We start from the raw sequence: 23,020 nt of genomic DNA, 5'->3' as shown, positions 1-23,020 counted from the left end.
TTATAATGAGAGGGCTTGTTAGGACTCGACAGGGGTCCCTCAGGTTGACCCCCATGGTGGGGGCGAGATGGGGTAAAGTTTATATGGGGCATCCTTTGTTAGTCCATAGGATTACAATAGTGCTATGTTGCATATTTTACTGGGATGTAATTAAATAATATTCGATAAATTTTACCAATTAACTAAGTTTTTTTTTTTTTTTTTTTTTTTTATTTTAGAAACTACATCCACGGGCGCATAGTTGCCCGTGCCTTTTTTTATTTTATGAAAGTTCTTTTAATGTGGCGTACTTAATTTTGGGACAATTTAAACTGTACTTATATCTAGAGCTTATACTAGAGGGGTTGGATGAGACCCCTACCGACAATATTTTTTTTTTTTTTTTTTCTTTTTTTTTTTTTATTATTTTTATATAGTATTTTGTATAATTATTATAGTCTTTTGTATAATTATTATGTATATAGGTGTGGAATTTTAGATTTGGCCTGGCTTATGCAGAACGCCTTCCTTAAGTTTTTGGATCAGTGCCTCTATCACCCTATCGTCTCTTTGTGACATTGCCCCTTTTAGGTTCGCCTCCACCACCTCCGTAAATGAAGCGCCCACCGCTCGGCTGATGAAGTTGCCTATTGCGTCACCGCCATCGTCAGAGTAATAGACACAGGTGTTGGTGTGTCTCGTCACTGCGACGACTGCGTGAGAGACGCTCTCATGTACTCGGATCCGTGCGCGTCCGGTTCGGACGATGACGACGTCTGCGAAGGTCTGCCCCTGGGCCTCATGGATAGTCATGACTCGCGAACCTGCTCCAGCTCCATATCCCTGGTCTTTCAGCTGCCTCTTCTCCTCCTGCGTGTGGACCAGATATAGGGTGCCGTCGTTACAGTGTGGTATTCGCGCGTCGGTGTATCCGAGAACCTTTAGGGAGTGGACAATGGGGCTTGCGGAGTAAATGCTGTTATATACTCCGGCGAGGGCATAGGCGACGTCCATTGGGCTCCGATGTGTGCAAAGCAACTCGCATGTGATGTTGGTTGTCAAGCTAGGCCTACAGTACCTTAATTCGAATAGATTTTGTCTGTCGATGTAAGGCAGCTGATTGATATCTCCGATGAGTGTGACCTCGTTCGCTCCTGACAGTCTGGCCGCCATAACAATGGCCCCGAAGTGGTTCATGAGGGCTTCGTCCACCGTTAGCCGGTTTATAGCTATTCCCTCATGAAAACCGTTGACTAAGATCAAGGCCATTGTTCGCACTCTCTTTGTCGCTTTCGTGCCAAGGCGGTGCGCCAGCTTCTCTCTTAGATCTTTCGCGGCCTCTACTGTGGTTGTCGCTACTACTTCCGTGTCCTCATCGAAGTGCTTGATAATGTGAGTTGTCTTACCACACCCCGGAACCCCATTTACCCAGGAAAGTTTTGGTAGCTCCCAATTCACGAAGGCTGCGCCCGGCTCAGGATCGCTTGAAATGGCGTTTGCCATTCCGAGTATCCTATCGTCCAGCATCACCCTCGTGCATTCGGCCACTACTACCACTTGGTCGCTCTCTGATGTTAGGAATTTGGGGGGATCGTCTACTCTTTCACTTTCGACCAGGCCTATAAAGCCCTTGGTGCTGCTATAGGCCGCCATGTACTGTCCCGTCATGCTTCCGTGAATGACACCTCTCTCTTGCGTGCTAGTTTGGCGCGCAGCCTTAGAGGCAGAACATTTTGGGGTTTCTTTTTCCCTTGGAGCGACGACTCCCAGAATGGCCCTCGCCAAAGTCCTTGAGATGTTATGTTTGGGGGTGGGTGTGGTCTTGCTTGTGGATGGCTCGGGGTACAGCTTCTCTTGCAGCCTCTCGGATCCGCTCTGCTTCGGCGTTTCGGTTGGAGCCTCTGTTGAGGGGGAAGGTAGATGTTTCTTTGCCTTTAGGAAGTCAAGGCATTCCCCCCTGTCTTCGTAGACGACTAGCTGGTGTTTGTGGGCGACCTTGAGGCATTCGTAGTAGTTTGCTATGCTGCCTCTATAAGGTTCTACCCTCATTGCGTCTACGCTTATGGTCTTAGGGGCTCCTTGCGGCGTGCATTCCCGAACTCTTCGGAGGATCGAGTCAAGTTGGGCAAAGGGAGATTTCTCCCCACATTCGAGCAATGCGATCACTTTGTTCTGTGACCGCAGTATTCGGCAGGGGGGTTCAGCCAGCCTTTGCCATGTCAGTGAGTCTATTTTTGCTGACCTCACCGATGTTTTACTCGTGCTTCCTTTGAGTAGGGCTGCTAGTCCTGGTGAAATTTGGACTCTATCCGGCGGTTCCGAGCGACTGAAAGCTATTCCCACCCTTTCTGATTCCTCGGCCATGAACAAGGCTACGCTCCTGACCCTTATTCCGGGTTGTCCGTCCGCTGCCTTCTCATTTAGCATTGCCGTCACGTTGGTTGTGGCCAGTGTTGGTGGATTGTGCTGTGGCGGGTTTACTTTTGTGGTTAGTTTTTTCCACTTCTTTGGCAGGCCTCCTGTGGTCTTTTTGAGGGAGGCCAGTAGTTTATTTATTGTTGGTTTTGTTGGTATTGTTGGTGTGGGAGAAGCAGGTGTCGAGTGTGTTTGTTGGATTGGTACGGGGATTGGAAGTGGTGCGGAAGTTGGTATCTGGGGAGCTTGTGGAAGCGGTGCAGGTGTTGTTGGTGGTGTGGGTACTGGTGTTTGGGAATTTTGTGTGAGTGGTGCAGGGGTTTGTGATGGTGCAGGTGCTGGTGTTTGGGATGTTTGTGAGGGTGGCGCGGGTATTGGCGCGGAGGGGGGAGCCACTAGCGAGCTGTTGCGTTTCGCGGCTGTTAAGATGGCTTTACGTGCGAAGGTGAGGAAAGGTGTCCTGGTGGCTTCTGATTCTAAGATGGTGTGGAGTGATTGCTGGTCTAGGTTTTTGTTGATGGTGACCTCCAGCATCGCTCGATCTGAGCCGTATCTTGGGCAGTCCAGGATTACGTGCGTGACCGTTTCCTCACATTGCGGATCGCAGAGACAAAATGGGCTGTCCTTTAAGTGGAATCTGTGCAAGTAGGCGGCGAAACCTCCGTGGCCGGTCAGTAGCTGGGTGTCTGTTGGTGTTATTTTTGTTTTCCTTACCAGAGTATATGCCTTTTTGACGTCTGGTAAGAACAGCTTTGTGACTGATCCGGTTTGGGAGGCCTCATATCTCGCTTGCCATGTCTTGACAGTCTCCTCGCGTATCTGCTTTCGGACATATGATACTGGTACTTTGTCATAGTCCGGTGCCGTCTTCTTTTTTATTGCCGCCTTTTTCGCCAGCTCGTCTGCCCTTTCGTTGCCGGGTGTTCCAACGTGGGCCCTCAACCAGAAGAACCGCACTGTCCTGCCCTCGTTCTGGATGTCACGTATGCAGCTCTTCATTTGTAGGCCGAGAGGGTGAGTCGTCGATGGGGATCTTAGTAGATCCAAGGATGATCTCGAGTCGCTTAAGATGTTGGTAGCGCTCGTTTTCGACTTTTTCACCATCTCTATTGCCCTGAAGAGTGCATACATTTCCGACTGGAAGACAGTGTTGTGCGGCTCCAGGCGAAATGTGGAGAACTTCCTCTCCCTACCCTGGCCCCACAAGGTTAGGGCTGCTCCTACTTTACCCTCGATTTTGCTGCCGTCGGTGAAGATTAGGGGACCGGCTATTTGGTGTTTATCGAGGGTCTCCTGGTCGAGGCTCTCCAAGCGCATGTACTCAGTTGTTTTGAGTTGTGATGGGTGTGGATTTTGTAATGGTCCCACCCTGCGCTCTATTTCGCGTCCTGGTGGTAGGAGGTCCACGCAGTACCCCTTTTTGATCTTGTACAGATTGGCGGCTTCCTGGATTCGAAGGTCAAGGGGGATTAAGCCTGAGAGGACCAGTGCCGATGTCAGAGACACCGTCCTGTACGCCTTGCATATTTTTTGGGCAAATCCTCTTTGCAGCGAGTCTAGTTGTTTCCTTATCATCAGCTTCTCGGCTGCCGAAGACCACGCGCTTGCTGCGTAGAGGACGATTGGCTCTATCACCGCCACGTATATGGTTCTCACTATCTCGCCATTAAGACCCCACGTTACCCTCGCCGCGCACGCTAGTCGTTTGTAAATGTCTGCAGCTTTCTTGCATATTGCAGATGCGTGCGCGTTGAAAGTCAGCTTGGAGTCTATTACGAGTCCTAGGAGTTTTATTTCCGAGACCATACTCAGTCGGGTGCCGGACATGTAGACTTCGGGGGCTTCAAACTTGTGCTTCTTGGTAATTACCATCGCGTGGGTCTTATGCGCGGCGAAGCTCAGTTTATTTAGCCTTCCCCAGTCCTGCACTTCGGCTAGGGTGGTCTCGGCTTGGGCTTGTAACTCACTAGTACTATGGCTGGAGAAAGCGAGGACCACATCGTCAGCAAAGACCTGACAGTATATCCCTCTGGACGCCATTTTGTGCAGGAGTGAGTCCAAGATGAGGTTCCAGAAGGTTGGTCCGCCGATGGATCCTTGGACACAACCCTTCGTGGTACCCTTTTCGCTGGTTGCTCTGGCGTAGTTGATGATGACTCTTCGATCTTCCAGGTACGAGGCCACCAGGGAGTAGAGGTTTTTTGGGCATCGTTTCCGCACCAATTGGCTCTTAAGTGACGGCCACCAAGCATTGTCGAAAGCGCCCTCTATGTCCAGGGATACAAGGAGAATTGTCTTTTTTTTCTGTTTAGTTTCTGTTTTTATGTGTTGTATTAGGTCATAGAGTGCGTCCTCGGTTCCCCTTTGCGGCGTGAACCCATATTGGCTGGGATGAAGCGTTGGTAAAAGGTGCCACTGCAGTCTTCCCACTAAAAGCTTCTCGACCGTCTTCCCGAGGATCGGTAGTAGCCCTATGGGACGGTACGACTTTGGGTTGGTGTAGTCGTCCTTTGCAGGTTTACGAAGGATGCAGACGTGGGCGATTTTCCACTGCTTGGGGAAGTATGACAGTGATAGACACTTATTAGCTATCGCCAAGAATACCTCTCTGTCACAGTTGATCGCCATGCTGCATATGTCGGAGGTCAGGCCGTCCGGTCCCGGCGCCTTCTTTGGGTTCTGGCTCGAGAGAACCATCTCCAATTCCGCGTCCGTGAAGGGGGGGTCGTCCTCCGACAGGTCTTCAATCTCCGCGGGAGTTCTTCCTTCAGTGGCCTCTCTGACTCGCTTGTGCAGTTCAGTTTCGCCATCTACTTGGTCGTCAGGGTAGAACGTCTTTGCCAGGAGCTCCGCCGACTTATCTGGTGACAGTGTTTCGCCAGCTATGTTCCTTAGCAACATATCGTCTTGTCTTTTGGACGTCTTCCTTATAACTCTGTAGATGCCGTCCCAAACGCTCTCACGGTCTTGAGAAGTGCAGAACTCCTTCCAGCTCTGGGTGGCTGCCTCTATTGCTTTCTGATGGTATGTGTCCCTTGCCTGCATGTACTCATCGACAGTGAACTCTCTTCGTCGGGGCGCAGCGTTCCGGATTCGGCGTTTCTTCCTAAGCACGTCAGATTGTAATTTGTCTAGGGTGGTTGACCACCATGGCGGCCTTGGATCGCCTTTCCGGTCTCTAACTTTGGGTATTGTTCCTTTGCATGAGCTGTGGACTATGGATGTGTAGATCGATAACATCTTCTCCAGTTCCTCCGGGCTTGAAACTCTGTGTACGTTATCTTTGGCTATGTTGTGTTCGGCTAGTGCGGCCTTGAAGGCAGTTACGAAGTCCGACCACTTTGCTTTCTTGGTATTGTACCTGCGTGTGGTGATAGGCTTCAGGGGTTCCAGTGCCCTTTCCAAGCGCAGCGCAAACGTTATTGCGTTGTGGTCGGATGTTACCAGACTTCGGTCCACTCTGCCAAGCAGGGTGTGACTTATTAAGGTCACATCCACACAGCTCTCGTAACACCTCCCTCCTCTATAAGTTTCGAAAGTTGGTATATTGCCCGAGTTTAGGACGTGGAGGTCCAGCTCTGTTGCGAAGGAGTGATACTCCGCTCCGCGATGATTTTCGGATTTGCTGCCCCACCAATGACTCCAAGCATTCACGTCGCCCGCAACTATTCGATGGTTGGTGTGAATTTTGGTGGTAGCCTTTTTGATTTGGGATAGATATGGGGATAAGTTCTGGTCGCCTTCTAAGTACACGGAGAGCACTCCCAACGACAGCGGTCCGGCTTTGAGATGGACGGCAGCCACGTTTTCGGTCACGATCTGGGGGTCATGGATCACCTCCAGGGTGTTTCCGAAAATTATTATGGCCGCCTTAACCGGTTTCTGGCGGTTTAGAGTGCACTGGATGGTGGTTGTGCCTGGTTGAGATTTCATCTCACCTGTCCTTCCTACATACGGCTCTTGGACCAGTGCGATTGAGATACCTTCCTCTACCGCCACCTTGTATATTTCCGCCGTCGCCAGTTTGGAGCGTTGTAGGTTCGCTTGAACGAACCTTAGTTCGCTCCCGGTTACTCTGCGCACCTCGCAGGCGACACGTGGTGAAGTGTTTGGGGGGCCCTTAGCAATACTGAACCCTGGAACGTGCTATACCATCCCATTTTTGTCTTTCCGGGCACTCTAAGCTATAGGCTGTATGTGCCTGGTCCGCGATTTCCCTTTTTAATTTTGCGCAATTTGCACACCGGGGAGTTTCTAGATTTTGCCGTTTTTGGCAGGCCTTCCCCGCGTGGTCCTCTCCGCAGTAACTGCATAATTCCGTTCCGGCTTTGCAGAGAGTCCGGGTGTGCCCGAAGCCAAGACATTTAGCACATTGCACTAGTGGGGATTGATCCTCCACCGTGCACCTGCCAAAGCCTATGTAGATCTTCTCGGCCTCGGTGAATCGCTTATATATCACCGGGGAAACCTGAAGTACGGGATGGCATTCATGGGGGTTCCGGGCGCGCTTCCTGTAGCGAACCCGTATCCTCATGTCTGCCTCTTGGATGTTTTGGAGTAGATGTTTATTTTGAGATGTGGTGTATTCCACAAGTTCCTCGTTTGTGAGGCAGCTGAGGACTCCCCTCACGCACACTAACGGGTCTTGATTGGTGGGCTCTTTTATTGTGAGGTTTTGTGACTTTTCAATTTGGCTTTTTACAATGTTTTTGTCCTCTTTGGTAGGGCACCGTATAACGACCTTCTGATCCCTGGCCTTTCGGACCCTATCCACTTTTGCACCAGTAGCTCTGAGATCGAGTGCGTCTCTTATCCTCGTTATGACATTGTCACTCGTCTCTGTTGGCAATTTTGACGAGATGATAAGTGTGTGGTTCGGGTGGGGAGCCTTTGGCTTGGCAGCGGCCTGTGCGAAGGTCTTCGGTCCCGCCACTGGTTGTTTCTCGCAGTTCGCGAGATCCGTTACCCCCTTCTTGATGGTGGCCAGGGTCTGTTTTACCTCCTGGACCGCCAGCTCAGTGTCTATCGACGGCCTCGGAGGACAATTAACTAAGTTAGCTAAGGTAAACTGATAGACAAAATAGTAGGACCAGCTTACTTAATGTTTTTGTTGAGTATATATATATATATATATATATATACTCAACAAAAACATTAAGTACATATATATATATATATATATATATATATGTAGGAGATCGCAAATGACTCTTATTGGACCTGTGGGCTCCATTGTGAGTTAATGCAAGCAGGAATAACGCAGCAGATTCGTGACACTCGTCACTAGTCCTTCCTTTCTCCAAAACATCAGAAGACTGCATCATTTCAGAATCGTCAAAACATCAGAAGACTAAAACATTCTACAATCGTCAACTTCCTTCTTATTTTTAAAATCGAACTTCACCCTCACACGTCACGACTCTACTCAAGGCATAAGCCTCCGCGTTATTGGTCAAATTACCTCACTGGTCTAATAAAAGTCAAGTTGCAGTCTAACAAACTTAAGTCAGCCAATCGTAATTCTACAATAATCAACAATTAGTGTCTTTTCGATCATTTCCTCCAAAGCTATACAAATGTGTTGACACATTGTCTTTTTACATGAACACAGCCAGTCATATTATAAACAGTTGCTACAGATAATAATATTAAAGCTAATCATTAAACATCTAAGATAATATAATATCTGTTCTAATCTCTTCCTTCTACATATATATAACAGATGTACAGTTTTATGTAAGTTAGGTATTATGTATCGAATATACATATATATAGTTTTTTATAATTACATGTTTATGTAATGTTTTTGAACAGAATGAACAGTTTCATGCTTTTTCCATATAGAAAAGTAGACAGAGGGAATGTAGTGCTAAGATACTTCGTTACCCACGCACCCCACTACTTCTACACGTTATACGACGACGACAACAAAAAAATAGGTACTTATCATGCCCCAAACCCACGTAATTGTTCTAATTAACCAAAATAACGAGTAAACTTAATACATATGAAAGCCCAATTAAATCGAATTTCAAAGTGATAGAAGTAACCTAAATAAACTCGACAACTTGACGAACTCCAAGAGTCAAGACTTGGATCTGCCGCGTCAAGTGTACTTCAGATCACGGAGCTAATGATACTGAGTTAAGTAGCTTGTTTTAACAAGCTTTTATGAACTTTTACTTCAGCGCCTCTTTTCGTATGTGTTTTAGGGTTTAATACAATCAAACTTTTTTATATTCAGATGTAACTCTATCGACGGATCACTGGTGTTCCATGGTTAGGGGACCTCAGTAGCTATCCGTTTTACCCTCATGTATGGTTCCAGTGATATACATCCATAATACGTTTCGGATAAACCTATTTAAAATATCACAAAATCCCTTTAATAAATGGAGACAATACAGTACAAGGTGATCCTTTCAATGTACGAGTAAGTGGACTCCCAAATTCATTGCGATATAGCGGATCACAACCGCGTACGTGAAGGGTACGCGTACGGGTTTGATAAAGGTGTTCCGACTTTAGTAGCATTTGTTATTTAAACTCTTACACAAAATGGCGGATTAAGGCTTGCTTTCAAAATATATTTGTTTAATTTTATAATTAGGACATAATGTTTTGCATCTTTATGAATACTTTGCGGTGATCCAGCTATAGTCCGTCACTCACTCTCCGCCAAATGTTGAAGACTGCATATTGAATGGTGCAACTCTACGCCGCGTTATATATGTAGGGAGTACAAAAATACACTGATAACCGCCTCCTCTGTGCCGGCCTCTGAACTAAAGTCCTCGTGGCGCTGTTGCATAGAATCTGACTGTGAACGCGACGCTCTCGGGTTACATTCACACTCGGGAGAATGAATTATACATATTTTTATTGTATCGCTCTAGAACTAAGAAAAATAGCGTCCTTGAGGTCCGACATCGGACGGACTGTCGTAACACTATGTTCCCTCTGCCTACTCCTACCTACCAATATTTAATTTATACGTACACATCACTAGCATTTAGAAGTAAACCAAAAGAGGGTTGACACCAATGGCGCCGATCTTCATATACTAACGACTTTAAATAACGAGAAGAGTGTTTGTTGTAACATTACTTCGTTCACTTTGATAATGTACAAATATTAACTTTGAAGTTTTAACAAATTTAAATCGATGTTTATGTATACGTAGGGTAGACGCTGGCGCTAAGTTGGCTGTATAAGGGTAGTTAGCGACAGAGTGTATATACACTCATATTGTTAAACATCATTAACCAAACAACGACAAACTACCAAAAAAGGCTAAAATATCGTATACAAACGGGAGCCGGCTCGCCTCTGATGACTGTTTGTCGCGTCAATTGGGGGCGAAGGGCCCTCCACTTTGTTGCCTCGTACTAGTTCGCGGGCTTTATGAACCTTTGAGGTTTTTTTCAAATTTAACCATACTTTAAGCTTTGAGTTAACAGCTTTTGTGCTTTTTTGATAAATTGCTGTTCTTGTTTATGCTGTTTCGTTGTGCTTCATATGTAGTTTTTCTTATGTAGACTTCACGTTTTTCTCGTGTATACGAGTACATGTAAGCCGAGGGCACCTAGTGTTAAGACACTCCGTTCCCTATTTTCCGCCGAATTCTGGAAACATTGCATGTTGAGTGGTGGAACTCAACACGACGGGTAAAACTAAGTATAATAGTATAGCAAGTTAAAAGCAGTTTTTAATGCATGCTTTATCTCTAGCATCACAAACTCGCCAACAAAATTGAAAAACAAACTTTGCGTAACTTTTTTTTAATGTCTCTTTACGTTATAATTTACTTTGAATCATATTCGTTCGGTACTTCCGCAGTATTAGATATCCCGGGGATATCTGTACACTGCGAACTTCCTTGTGTTACGAATTTAGTCGTTACGCCGCATAAACCTTTGTCATTTATAGCTTTACCTTTCGAAATTATAACCACAGTTTCCTTTAATATGGGTTTATTTAAAAAGTTGTACATAACGTTACTTTGGTGGAGTTCGGATTGGGGCTCGTTTATATTTTTTCTGTTTTATTTAGATTTCCTGTGGTGCCAGGCTCCACTTAACACATTTGAATGAATAGTATTGGAGCTCTGTCCACTGTTTTTTTTTTTTTTTTTTTTTTTTTTTTTTTTTTTATATTAAATATCCGTCCCTCTGACGTAATCAGAGACTTTATTCGCAATACATTATATTTTTACTGATTTAAATTGGAGAAAGTGGCACTAAGCCAATAATGAGCTTAACTTTAGCATTGTCTGATTTTAAATAGCTTATGTAGAATAACTGAATGTGCGAATGCGACGCTGAATTTATTATTAATTTATTTGTTCCTTTCTATTGCTTTGCTGCCCACGCTCCTACAGAAACTCACAAATGCCTCATGGCTCTCCTTGTCCCTTATCAGTGTTTTTAGGCTGTCCGCTGTTATCCTTTTCCCGGTTTGGATCTCGAGTTGGGCCCTCTCACCACTGTGGACCGGACACTCGCACAGAATGTGAGTCACGCTCTCTGCGGTGCCCGGCTCACAGATGCACGATGGGCTCTCCCTGCACTTAAACCTATGTAAGTACTGGGAGAACCCACCGTGGCCGGTCAATATTTGAGTCAATATCGTATCCATCTTGATCCTCCTGGTGGTCTTGTAGGCGCCGGCCACATCTGGGAAGAACATTTTTGTACCGGAGGCCGTTTGGCCAGACTGGTATCTCCGATTCCATTCGCCAATCGACTTCTGACGAAGAAGTCGTTTGGCGAATGAAATCGGACACGCGTCGTAGTCTGGCCTTTTCTTCAGTTTGGTCGCTAGCTTGGCCAGCTCGTCCGCGCGCTCGTTCCCCTCCAGTCCTGCGTGTGCCTTCTGTCCACTGTTAGATACAATGTGAAGCCGAAAATATAAATATAAATGATTAAATTTAGGCTAAAATGTTAAGCATTTTTGAGCAACCCCCTAAGATTAACGATACGACAAAAGTCAATGGTCTTAATACAAATATAATTTTCCACAAGTACTCGTACGTAGTAAAGTGGGCGGCGTAGTAGAGTGTAATTAAAATAATAATATGTAAAATTGGGTGTTTGCCGTAACGGGGCGTGTTTCTGCGAGCGCCGCCTACCTCGTCTGGTGTACGTTTGAAACTTGTTCAGCCATCATTTATATTGACCAGAAAATAGGGTTAGTACTTGATGTGCTTCAATGTAAGCGGGTTTATTTGCAGTGATGTTACACCATGTGATATTGACTCGCCAAGGTTCGCCCATGCCACTACTGGAGCAGTGACTGAGTTCGCTGTGACCGCGGTGGTTGTGCGTCGATCCACACTCGGACGAATGGTTATTTAGGTCAGGTTATCTCCGTCTTCCCTGCTATGGGAAGTAGTCGTCCCCAACTTTGTTCGTGTAAACTTAGGAGCCCAAAACGGTTTTCATATACAGATTATAACATAAGTTTTTTATGACCCGTATCCGTCTTACATACATATATTAAATTCGTGCTTAAACTTGCCAAAAATTATGAATTCGCGACAAATCCCAAAGTATATAGGGTTTTGTTTTGAAATATTTGCATCTTTTATTGGTTCTCGTTCTGCCTTTGTGCTGGCACGAACGTGACACGAGACAAACAATGTGCCTTTGTTCTACATTAAATTGTAGATATTTCACATCTAGGTACAACTGTTTCGAGAAATTGCTATGATATTATCGATGAAATTTACAATCGTCGCATGAATGGACTTCTACAGTATATTCAAGAATAGAAGAGAATACAATTTTACTTAGTTTACAATGTTATTAGATATTTTTGTCGGTATATTTCGTATCGTATTAGGCAAACAACTTCACGCTCTATCTTATTGTAATGTTCGGAGGTCAGAAAGGGTTTTGAAAATAACAACTGTTAGTGTGTGAAGTGTTAAGACACACTTGGGGAACACCCCACTTCTTGTCCAATATTTGAAACATTGCTTATTGAGTGATGCAACACTGCGTCTAGTCCTCCAGGACAGCCTTTTGGATTTACAGTGTTTTACTGTTTTCACTTTAATGCATAGGAAACCCTAAGATTTCTGAAAAAACATACGGGAACGAAAAAAAATATTTTAAGAAAATGAATTTTTCACTTTACATTTTGAAGTCTATGCAAACAAAGTGGCGCGTAACTCTGTATCCGAACCCGAAAGAGGGTTATATAAAACACACCCAAGAGGTCACTCGGCAATTTACTTCCGCTTACCAACTGAGCCCTTCTAACGACGTATTAGCACAGATGCTTATATGTCCTCTATATTTCACACTTTATTTGTTATACGTAAGACGTATTGTTTTTGTTGAAAAGATCTTTACATGATATTATATGTTATACTCGTATAACGCAAGACGCAATGTCTCGAGAATTGCGTGGTGCGTGGAGAACGGAGTGTCTTAACACTAGGTTCCTTCGGCCAACGCTGCTATGTGCGGGATACAGCGTAAACCTGTAAACACTACTCTTCACGTCACTCTATAATGACGCAATGGTAAATGGTAGAGCTTTTACCGGAAGGGTTTGGCCGTAAAATGTTATGCTTCCTTTATTATCGACTAGGAGTCCAGCTTATAAAACTCACTCACTCAGCCCTAACAGTTATCACATTTTATAACCGCACCTCCGTGAATGCCAGTCTAAGTTCTAGGAATATACGGTCAATTTTTGGTTAATTATTTTCGTATTTTACCGGAGGGGTGTAGAAATTCTTGTAAAATTATTCTTGATATTTTACAAATACAAATGTACGATTGATACTTTACAAATACAATATGTAATATTTGGACAACACACCTTGGTTTGGCTTCACTTTTTATGTCCTGTAGAACAAAAGAAAAAGTAAGCTAGTGCTCAGATACCTGAGTATCTGAACACGGAATAGATTCCGACGATTGTGGTTTGGATCCCACTCGAAGAAATGTTGATATTTAAATTATTTTCATTTGTTCGCTCTGGCAGACACAGCGCCACGTGGAACTCCGCCACTCAACACATAATGTGTCAAAAACGATGCGGAAAGTGTGCACGAGGCAAGATGTGTCTATACGAAAAATTTTTCACAGTTTAATTTTGTTACAATTTGTTTTTTACAAGTACAACACGAGCTTCTCAAATGAGAAGCTATATAGCATATGCTATCTTATAAAAAGCGGCAAAAACTTGAAAATTTCAAAAAATTCTGTCAGCTAAACGCTAAGTGCATACTATTACAAAATTATATCTTTCTGTTTTCTTACGATTTAGAATACAAACACGGTGCCTTTGCTTCTCCTCACTATATTTTGCCTCACTTACAAAACAGAAGATTCTAGAAAGCTATACAGCTTTCATAGCAGTTTTTATAGCAGTATAAAGAGATTTGCAAAGAGTGCAGACGATAAAAGCTCCGTCATAACATTGAACTCTAACAACTGCAGGTCATTCCGTAGAGATAGTAAAACTAAAACCGTTTCACCCGGAGCTATAAACAGATAGTGTTTTAACGGGATGGCACAAGCTTACACACACCTCAACGTTTGATGGACAATGAATATATGTATATATCTATGTACTATGTGCGGAATACAGTGGGCAGAGGGAACCCGAGAGCCTACAGTTAAGACTCCCCTGACCTCTGGACGCATTGCGTGTTATACGCACTTATATCTCGTTACCAGAGCGAGGAAATGAAAATATTTAATTTCCTCGTGTGGGAATCGAACCTTTCAAAGCGTTTATGTGATATGTTTAAAATTTTTATAAAGCTGTTGTCGCCCAGAACTTGTCTATATTAATTCGATCAAATTTTGCGGATTCGTATCAAATTTTTAATTCATCTTCATTTATTTATTTTAAATACAAAATTTACAAAAATATTTAATACATTTTTGTTCTGTGATTTTTATTTACACAAAATACAGCACTGGGTCAGCAGCAGGTGGCGAAACCTGATGTGCAACAAGTTATATTACAATAAAAAGCAAAAGTAGAGAATGGAGTGCCTTTCTATTACTCTTCTAAAATATAGACAATGCGTAAAGCTCATAACTGTAAAAAGCAATATGTAATTTTCCAGCGACCGTATCGGCTAGGTGACGGTATACGAGGGAGACAACGCCGATCTCTGGCGCACTGCCAACATCTCTATTATAGGTGAGACTGCAGTCGATCGCTTTCTCTATTTAATCGCTAGAGTTTTAAGCTTTTCAGTTGGTAATTTTTTTGAAATATAAATAATATCGATAAACGTGAAATTATGATTTTGTCTCTTACAAGAACAAGTATTATTGTTGGATATATAAGTATTGGCTTAAGAAAAATAAATTATACAATCATTCTTCTTCTATTATTACAGGCTCTCTGATCTCTCTGTTCTGATATCTAACACATAACAAGTACATGTATTACAAACGATAGATTGTGTACAAAGTAACAATGACAGCGCTTGTGCAACGAGATGTGCTCGTCCAGGAGAGACCTGACCGATGATGACCTTGTCATATATCACCTTCATTATTCTGCTCTTGTTCGATATTATACATGGAAACGTATAAGCTTTGTAGCACGCTTTGCACCGTGCAACGTGGCTAGGGAAAGACATATCGTAGCGTTTCGCTCGTGATCTTTGAACTAAAATTTTACTGAGTTTGTGATCGAGTAGACCACATAAATAATATGGCTAATATATAATTAATCATATAAATATTAATGAAAATTTTACCAACTACTTTCATTTTTTCAAATGAATTTTGAGATAAATAGAAAAAGTTTCAAATAAAGTTTCTACTTTGATATGCTCATAGTACAGCTATAATAACAACAAATCCGGTAATATCTACAGCTTATGTCCGTAGCTCCGTAGCTTCGTAGCCTCGTAGCTCCGTACATTGCAACTAACGTAGCTCGATATGCGACGCGTAGACGCTACGACGCGACGTAGGTCTACGAAATGAACTAGTATAACTATAGCGTTTGTATTTCTTTTGCAAAATTTGGACTAAACAAGCTTTGTTTTAACTAATATTACTTATATAAATATACTATTAATACATACATATACATACATACATAGCTTCACGCTTTATCCATAGCGGGGTAGTCATAGAGAACAGAGCGCCAAACGCTACGGTCTCTACATACCTCTCTCGCCTCGTCCACTGTCATCAACCTCTTCATACATGCACTCCGGGGGATCCTCCTGCTTTTTTACGAAGTCAGCTTTAAATAAATAACAAAACTATTTACTTTTGTCTACAATATATAATAATACAAAATGGTTCAAATTTGAACATATTTATTATTTACATATGCACTGCAATCATTTAGTTATTAAATGAGTGCTAGTTGCAACAGTGCTCGCTGAAAACACGAAATGTTTCATAATTATAATATGAACTATTTAATGAGTTACGATTATTCGTGAAAGTAGCTTGTGTATATAATTACTTTACCTACCACGTATATAGTATGTATGGATATAGTATTATAGAATAATCGAGATATACACTTTTGTAGTCACACTATATCCCAGCTATAGTGGATCCAGGGACATTGCGTTATTAGCAGAACTCAACGCAGCGCTTTGTCTTGTACCCTTGTAGCCAGAAAATGAAACTAATTCATTCCTCCCAGTGGGCATGGTGGGCACGGTGGGCATGGTGGGCAAGACAAAGCGCAGCGTTAGGTTCCAGGAATCAACATCCATTGTTTCAAATATAAAGCGGTGCGAGAGGAATGGAGTGTCTTAATATTATTTTATCTCTGATTACTCTGCTTTATGCGAAATACATCATAACGCTAGTCAGTGATCCAAAATAGTTTATATTTAACTTAGGTTTAACTCGTTTAAAACGAACCACATCTGCTTCTCATTAACAACTTAGATATTACCGGCCTTTCAAGATTTCGAGACATCAAGAAGTACGTCCGAACTCACTCGTCCCCAAATTGGTCCTTGACTTTGAGTTTTTTCCTTTAAGTCTAAAAAAGTGACTTTCATGTTATGTTTTTCTACAAATACAAAAATTACAAATATTTTTATGGGCCACTTTCTTTAAATGTTAAAGCCAAAGTACCAAAGATAAACGTTGTTTCCAGTTCGTTAATTCTTATTGTGAGGATAAATTTGTAATTTGTAATGTAATAAAATAACGATATCATGGTCGATCATTATACAATATTCAATTTAAATTTGACACCAGCAGAGTATACAGAAGTTGGGCAGTGCGTGTTGACCGAAGTGTCCCCCATTAGGTTAACCTGCCTGGCCTGCCTACCCTGCTATATGAGGGATGCAACCATAAGCCATAAACAAAGTGATGTGGTTTTTAAAACATCAACATATTGCATAGGTACCTACATAGTACGTGCCAACTGGCGCCCGACGTCGTCATCCATTTTAATAAACTTAAAATAAGCTCTGATATTGAAACTGTTTCAATAAGCACTTTCATATTGTGACAGCTTGTTTCACATCTGCCTTTATTCGAGCTTTCAAAGCTTTCTTATATTTAAGTTTTCGAGTATCTTAGCAAACACTGAGCTTTATTTATTATTCATACGAAATATTTAAATGAGTTCATTAGATATTATATTGGCTTGTTACAAGAACTTGTTGAGTATTTGTATTGGTGCTTGAGGGTTGTAGTGGCCGCCCTGCAGCCACAGCCGGGGCAGTGATAGATTGATAGTTGAGCTTATTATAACACAGTTTCCTATGTACATAGATCATTTGGGGAACTAATAGTTTGAACTGGATATTTGTTTTTTCTTCGATAGTCCGTTTATTGAATTGTTAATTGTTTAGATATAACCACTAGTTCACTGTACCTGCTGCCATGCGTCATATACAACTTACTCGTTATTTCATGTGAAGGCGAACTTTTATAGTTTGCAGGCTCTTAATAAATATTCCTCGCCGCATTATACAAGTTGTCTAGAAAATTTCATATAACAGCAACGTATTTTTAGCCTGATACAAAAGTATTCACAAAGGTTTTAGCATAATGTATTGTTGCTAGTGCTTAGAGTACACCACCGAGTGTTCCACCGAGGTAGCCGGATGAGAGCTTCCGATGGGACTTCCGGCCTCAAAGTTAGATGAGCTTTTAAAAAATTTAATATACGCGCTACGTTGCAAATGGTTTTCATTCGACGTAACTTTACTTTGTAAACTGTTTAATTAATTCATTATATATTTTTTGTATGCACTTGTGTTTGTTGTGATCTTTTATGTACGTCAGGTAGAAAATGAATTTTTACGTTTTCCGACACAATAAGCTTAAAGTATCTTTACTATTACTATACTGTACCTACTATACCTGCAACCACCTCGGCTACGTGTCTTATATATCTCGAAATCGGGGCAGTATATGCTGAACAGAGTGTCTCCACACTAGATTCCTTTTGCTCACTACCTATGGAACACTGCGTGAGGCTATATAATAGAATTGCTTAGAAAATAAAACGGGTAATTTAAATAGTATTTATTAGTTACTAACAACCTGAACGCCGAACTTTATAAAATCTTTACATAAATTATAGCATTTATATTATTCTGATGTACAAGCTATGTTACTATAAAGTTTCGTCTAACTTCACACTTATAATTGTAATGGGATAGAAAAATATCTTAAAAAAATAACTACATTATCAAACTAACACGAACACAAACTGAATGTAACAATTACAAGCGAGTAATTATTCTGACCACAATAATATTTAGTGAGACGCGTCCGCCGGCCTCTCGGAGACTGTACAAACACTCCTTTGCAGCACAGGTTATTTCTGCAAATAGATGTTTCAGTCCAGTTCGGTGCCGTTTCCTCAAAAGTTGTAATTGTAATTGGGCTCCTGTTACGTTAGAGTTCGTATGTGTTTTGTATGTACTTGTAGATTGAACTAAAATAATTATAATAATGTTCTTATTGCACTCACAGTCGTGGCGCTGTGCCACGGTACGCAACGGTTGCGGGTTTGATTGCCACGTGAATTAGTTTCATGTCTTCGCTCTGGTAGCAAGTGCAATAGATTATGCGCAGGGCGTGGGTTTGACTCCTGGCGTGAGGCCAACATCCCTATTCCAACTTGGCAAGCCTCACTTCCTGGGTCTATACTAGATAAAATTGTGTCGTTATAATATAGTTTTGTTAATTTTTTCTATTTGTATACAAAATGATGTTGGATCGTGCCTAACGAACTCTAGTACAAGCCGGTGCTGCTTGCAAAAATCTGCATGAACATAGAATATTTTAAATTTATGGTAAGTATGCTCGTTTTTTTTTAAACCCAATACATTTTTAGCTTAACGCTACTTTTCTATCACATGGTGGGAGAAGCTCAGGGAGGGGAGAAGGCCATCTCATTTAGCGTCATTGAGTGTTAAGTGGCGAAATCCAATATCGCCGCGAGAAAAAGAAAATAATTTAAATAGTCTTCGACCCCCATTCGGGGAAAAAGGTGTTCCCCGAATGTAGATAGAATCCACGGTCAGACGGTATCTCACTGCGCCACGAGAGGGCCTAGAGCCAATAGAATAATGTTTTTATTTGGAATACGTGTACATGGCTCTATAAAAGCTTACATTATGTACACCTCTTAGAAATCCTTTCATGGTATCCAGATGAAATTTGATGTATTCAATTCCAAGTTTTGTTTAATGTGAAAGTCCAATAATAATACATAATTATAGGTTTTAATCTCTTCACTTCATTATTTAAAATCAATTTGTGGATTTCTTAATTTTCTTTTAAAGTTATTTTCTTCTTAAAAATAAACAGGCTATATAAACAAATAAAAAGCTATAGATATTACAAGAAATATAACAATGTCATTGTAAGTGTATCTTCAGACGATACCTGCGCTCTCCACAACTTGGCGGCCTGACTAGGAGCGTCGCGCTTCGACCTTTCATATTAAAATATTCTAGTCACGTCTGTGCACACTTTATAATCACTGGAACTTTGCATCTTGACGTTTTCTACAATAAGTATTGTATATATTTAAATTTTAACATTGAAAGTTAGTCAAAATATACGAAGGGCCCTGCTTTCGGAATTATTTGTCTTATCATTTAAAAATCCTAATTTATTTTTGCTTGAATTGATTATTTACTGTATTTTTGGATTTTTTTCATATTATATGGAGTGAGGATATTCCACTCTAGTAACAAAACATAACGCGGCGTTAAACTCCAGCACTAACTACGTAATGCCTCAAAAACTAGGCGGTAATTGCGCGGTAAATTTGATAAATTTAGAAACTATCCGTTTGGTTAATTTATGACCAGCACTGGATGCAAGCTTGTAATTACATGATGATGTTAATAAGTATTATATCATAATTTGGTGGACGGTAACGGACGGCTCTTAGGTGAAGAATGCTGAAAGTTATTTGGCAAGCCTGCCGACAAGGGCGGTCACAACGCCCCGTTCTTGGGAAACTAAGGTTTGCGCACAACTACTAGGCTACTTGCACTTTCACGCAATTAAAATTAACGAATATAATTAAACTTTTATTTTCCTTTTCTTTTGTTTATATTTTATAGTAAAGAGTAATTTAAGGGTGTCGTTGAGTTCCGCCACTCAACACGCAATGTCAAGAACTTGGGCAGAAAGCCGGGAACCGAGGGTGTTAACCATGTTATGAGGTTTTCAAAGCTTTTCAGAGGTAGCAAAACTATGGAACAATTTACAGTGAAAACCGAATTTCCAAAATATTTTCGTAGTTTTCGTATTTAAATATGAATAATTAATTAATAGTCTTAATCCATAAGACAGACAGTCCGTATCAGTATCAGCCAGAATCAGTTTACAAGTACAACAGTTTATCTTACCTTACCTGTATCCCACACAGCAGGGGGGGCAGAGCAGAGTTCCCCCCTTTCCGCCGAGTTTGAACTAGCCACTGTTATAAGTAACACTATGTGTTGCCGACGCCTAATCTACAATATGAAACAAAATAATTAGATCCAGTTTGCTAACATATTTACGATTTGGTATCCATTTGATATGCCAGTATTTTTTTTATTTTTGTAACAATTCCGCTTCATTTTATTTTAGCCTCACGCCGTTCCCATGAAGACATTTATTTACATTTCCCACTTTCCGTCAAATTCTGGAGGCTTTGCTCCGTTACCGTTTGCGAGTAAGAAAAATATTAAATATATCATGAAGTATTTCAACGAACCCACAGCCTGTCACGCTATCAATCGCACGATACCTACAGAAATGTAGATAATACAATCTCATTATAATGAATTTCATGTCTTTGCCATTCAAGCCATTGTGACGGAGTGGTGCAACATTTAATTCGTTTGATGTGAGGGTTGTATATTTGACCCCCACAGGAAAAGTAAAAAATATTGTCATATTTCTGTATTGGCAAGATGAAACGTGCCCCCTGCCTAGCCTACTAACATATAGACTATACGTATAAAATGAAAGGTATTTTAGGCAAAGTTAGCAAGTTAGCAAGCAAGGAAAACACACAGTGGGGCAAATCCGAAAAGACGTAATTGAATGTGAAGACGTCGGACGTCTCACGCGACCGAGCACAGCACGTAAGTGACTGAGATGGATAACTACATTTGTTAGAAGGGTCTAAATAAAAGAGAATGAAAGAATGTCTCTAACTTTATATTACTAGTTGCCACACGTTTGCTTATACTCCAGGAACTTGGTGACTCATTTACATGTTAAATAATTTATTATATCTTAAAATAAACATAATATTGACGTTATATTTTTTGAACTAGAAGCATATTTGGACTGGGGGAACAGACTTAAATACTTTGACTTGTTTTTATGGTAGTTGTATTTGAACGCGCGCATCTTTGAAACCGTCCCGAATATTTAGACGGCTACGTTTAAATCTTTATATGTTTTCTGAAATATTAATTTTCTTTCCTAGGTGTGGAATAACACTTGAGAATGTTGAAAATAATTTTAAACTTTGATACACTTTATTAAATCAACTTTAGATACATAGCTTTCATGTAAAACGTCCCCTTAGACTTAACCATATTTTATTTAATATTTCCCTTCGTAAGAGGCAGGAGGTGGTTTTAGATTTACAAAGGTACATCCGGTGCGACGAGAGCCTTAACGAGGGATCATTAGACCCTGGACGACGAGAGGAGCTCGAATTTTTTATTTAAGAATTTTGAATTTTTTTAGGAGATATCGAGGCGTGTGACTGTAAACGCATCGGTTATGGGTTCCTCAGGGAAGTAAATTATTTCATATTTTCATTTTGCTCTGGTAACGAGGCAAACCATGTCGATGAGTTCCGTACCAACTTCTGGATTCTATGTCAACGGCAAGTACAATTTGATGTGCGTACATCTACAAACTCAAGTTTGCGGTCGTATGCACTCATTTTTCTATGAAATATTTATTAATTAATTTTTTTTTTTGTTTTTTTCATATATTTGTACTGCGGGTTTAGAAAATTAGCGGCATAAACGACTGTATCTTTTGATTCCGTTGGTTTAGACGTTTGATTTTGTCATATCTCCAAGAGCCAGTAGATCTGTGTTTTGATATAAATTTCAGCTTGATATCTCCACGCGTTCCTGTGAAATTCCATTTTTTCCTGTCGAAAAACGGAACCCTAAAAATGCACCAAGTAGGTATAACATGAAGAGTAGAAGAACTTTTAGAAGAGAAGAGAAGAAGAAGCGGACAGGTCATATTGAGGCCAGTTCTTAAAGTTAGTTTCAAAGGAATAACATCGTAAATCACGTATTCTGCTCTCTCATCGTTGAATTTTTATTTTCCAGTAAAAGTTATAAAGGAATTGTCGAGAGCAGTTGTTTATAGGGCGACGTGCACCTTTGAAGTGCAGGACTTTTATGGCCACTACGCCATAGTGTATGCCACTATTGAGTTAGGGAGTTACATTAACATGAATAAATATAGTAGTAACAGAGGCAGAGAGGCAACCTCGGCTGACCTTCGAAAATATAGTAGCGATGGCACTGAATGAAGATCACGAAAAAAGATGAGTCGAGGCCAACGAGGTAAACGGACACTAGACACTATAACCTACGGTTTAGTATTCAAATATATTGAAAAACTGATCGTTCAGTTTCATATTTTGCTAAAACGTTCATATAAAATACTAGCGGCCCGCTCGCGGTTTCACCCGCGTGAACTATGTTATTATTAATTGATGACTCCATGACTACGTCCTAGTGACGTCTATGCAAAATTTGAGACTCCTAGCATTTGTAATAACGAAGTTTCATACAAAACTTGCGACCTCAAAAACAACCCCTTAGAAGTCGAATATTGCAAATTCCCGTCTTAGCGATCACCTACGTCCTATAAGTAACTCCTATGCAAAATCTGAGATTCCTAGCACTTGTAGTTTCTGAGATTTCGTGATGAGTGAGTGACCTTTCGATTTTATATATATATAGATTTTCCACAAAGTTTTTAGTATACAAGTATTATTACAATACATAATCCCGTTTTTAACCATTAAGAATTCCAAAATGTATCTTCTATGAAGCCTCCTCTAGGACCCACCCCCAAGATAGTTAAAGAAGGGTCTTGTATATAGAGATATATCCAATAAGCAATGAACAGTATCTCAGGGATCAGGA

General features: G+C 41.3%; 2 protein-coding genes across 12 annotated transcripts in view; one reads left to right on the top strand and one right to left on the bottom strand.

Annotated features, from left to right (window-relative positions):
* Positions 1–23,020, top strand: part of Tomosyn (syntaxin-binding protein tomosyn) — a 158,667-nt gene that overhangs the window by 58,293 nt on the left and 77,354 nt on the right. The window lies entirely within an intron of this gene.
* On the bottom strand, positions 475–6,355 carry LOC146529083 (uncharacterized). The gene has a single exon (XM_085201865.1). The coding sequence runs from the start codon at positions 6,325–6,327 to the stop codon at positions 475–477; it is 5,853 nt and encodes a 1,950-aa protein (XP_085057991.1). The 5' UTR covers positions 6,328–6,355.

The sequence above is a fragment of the Heliconius melpomene genome, chromosome 18, assembly GCF_056956725.1.
Source record: "Heliconius melpomene rosina isolate 202511_hmr_F chromosome 18, ASM5695672v1, whole genome shotgun sequence".
Lineage (NCBI taxonomy): Eukaryota > Metazoa > Arthropoda > Insecta > Lepidoptera > Nymphalidae > Heliconius > Heliconius melpomene.
The sequence above is the reverse complement of the archived record's forward strand: the minus strand, read 5'-3'. Positions and strand labels throughout refer to the sequence as shown.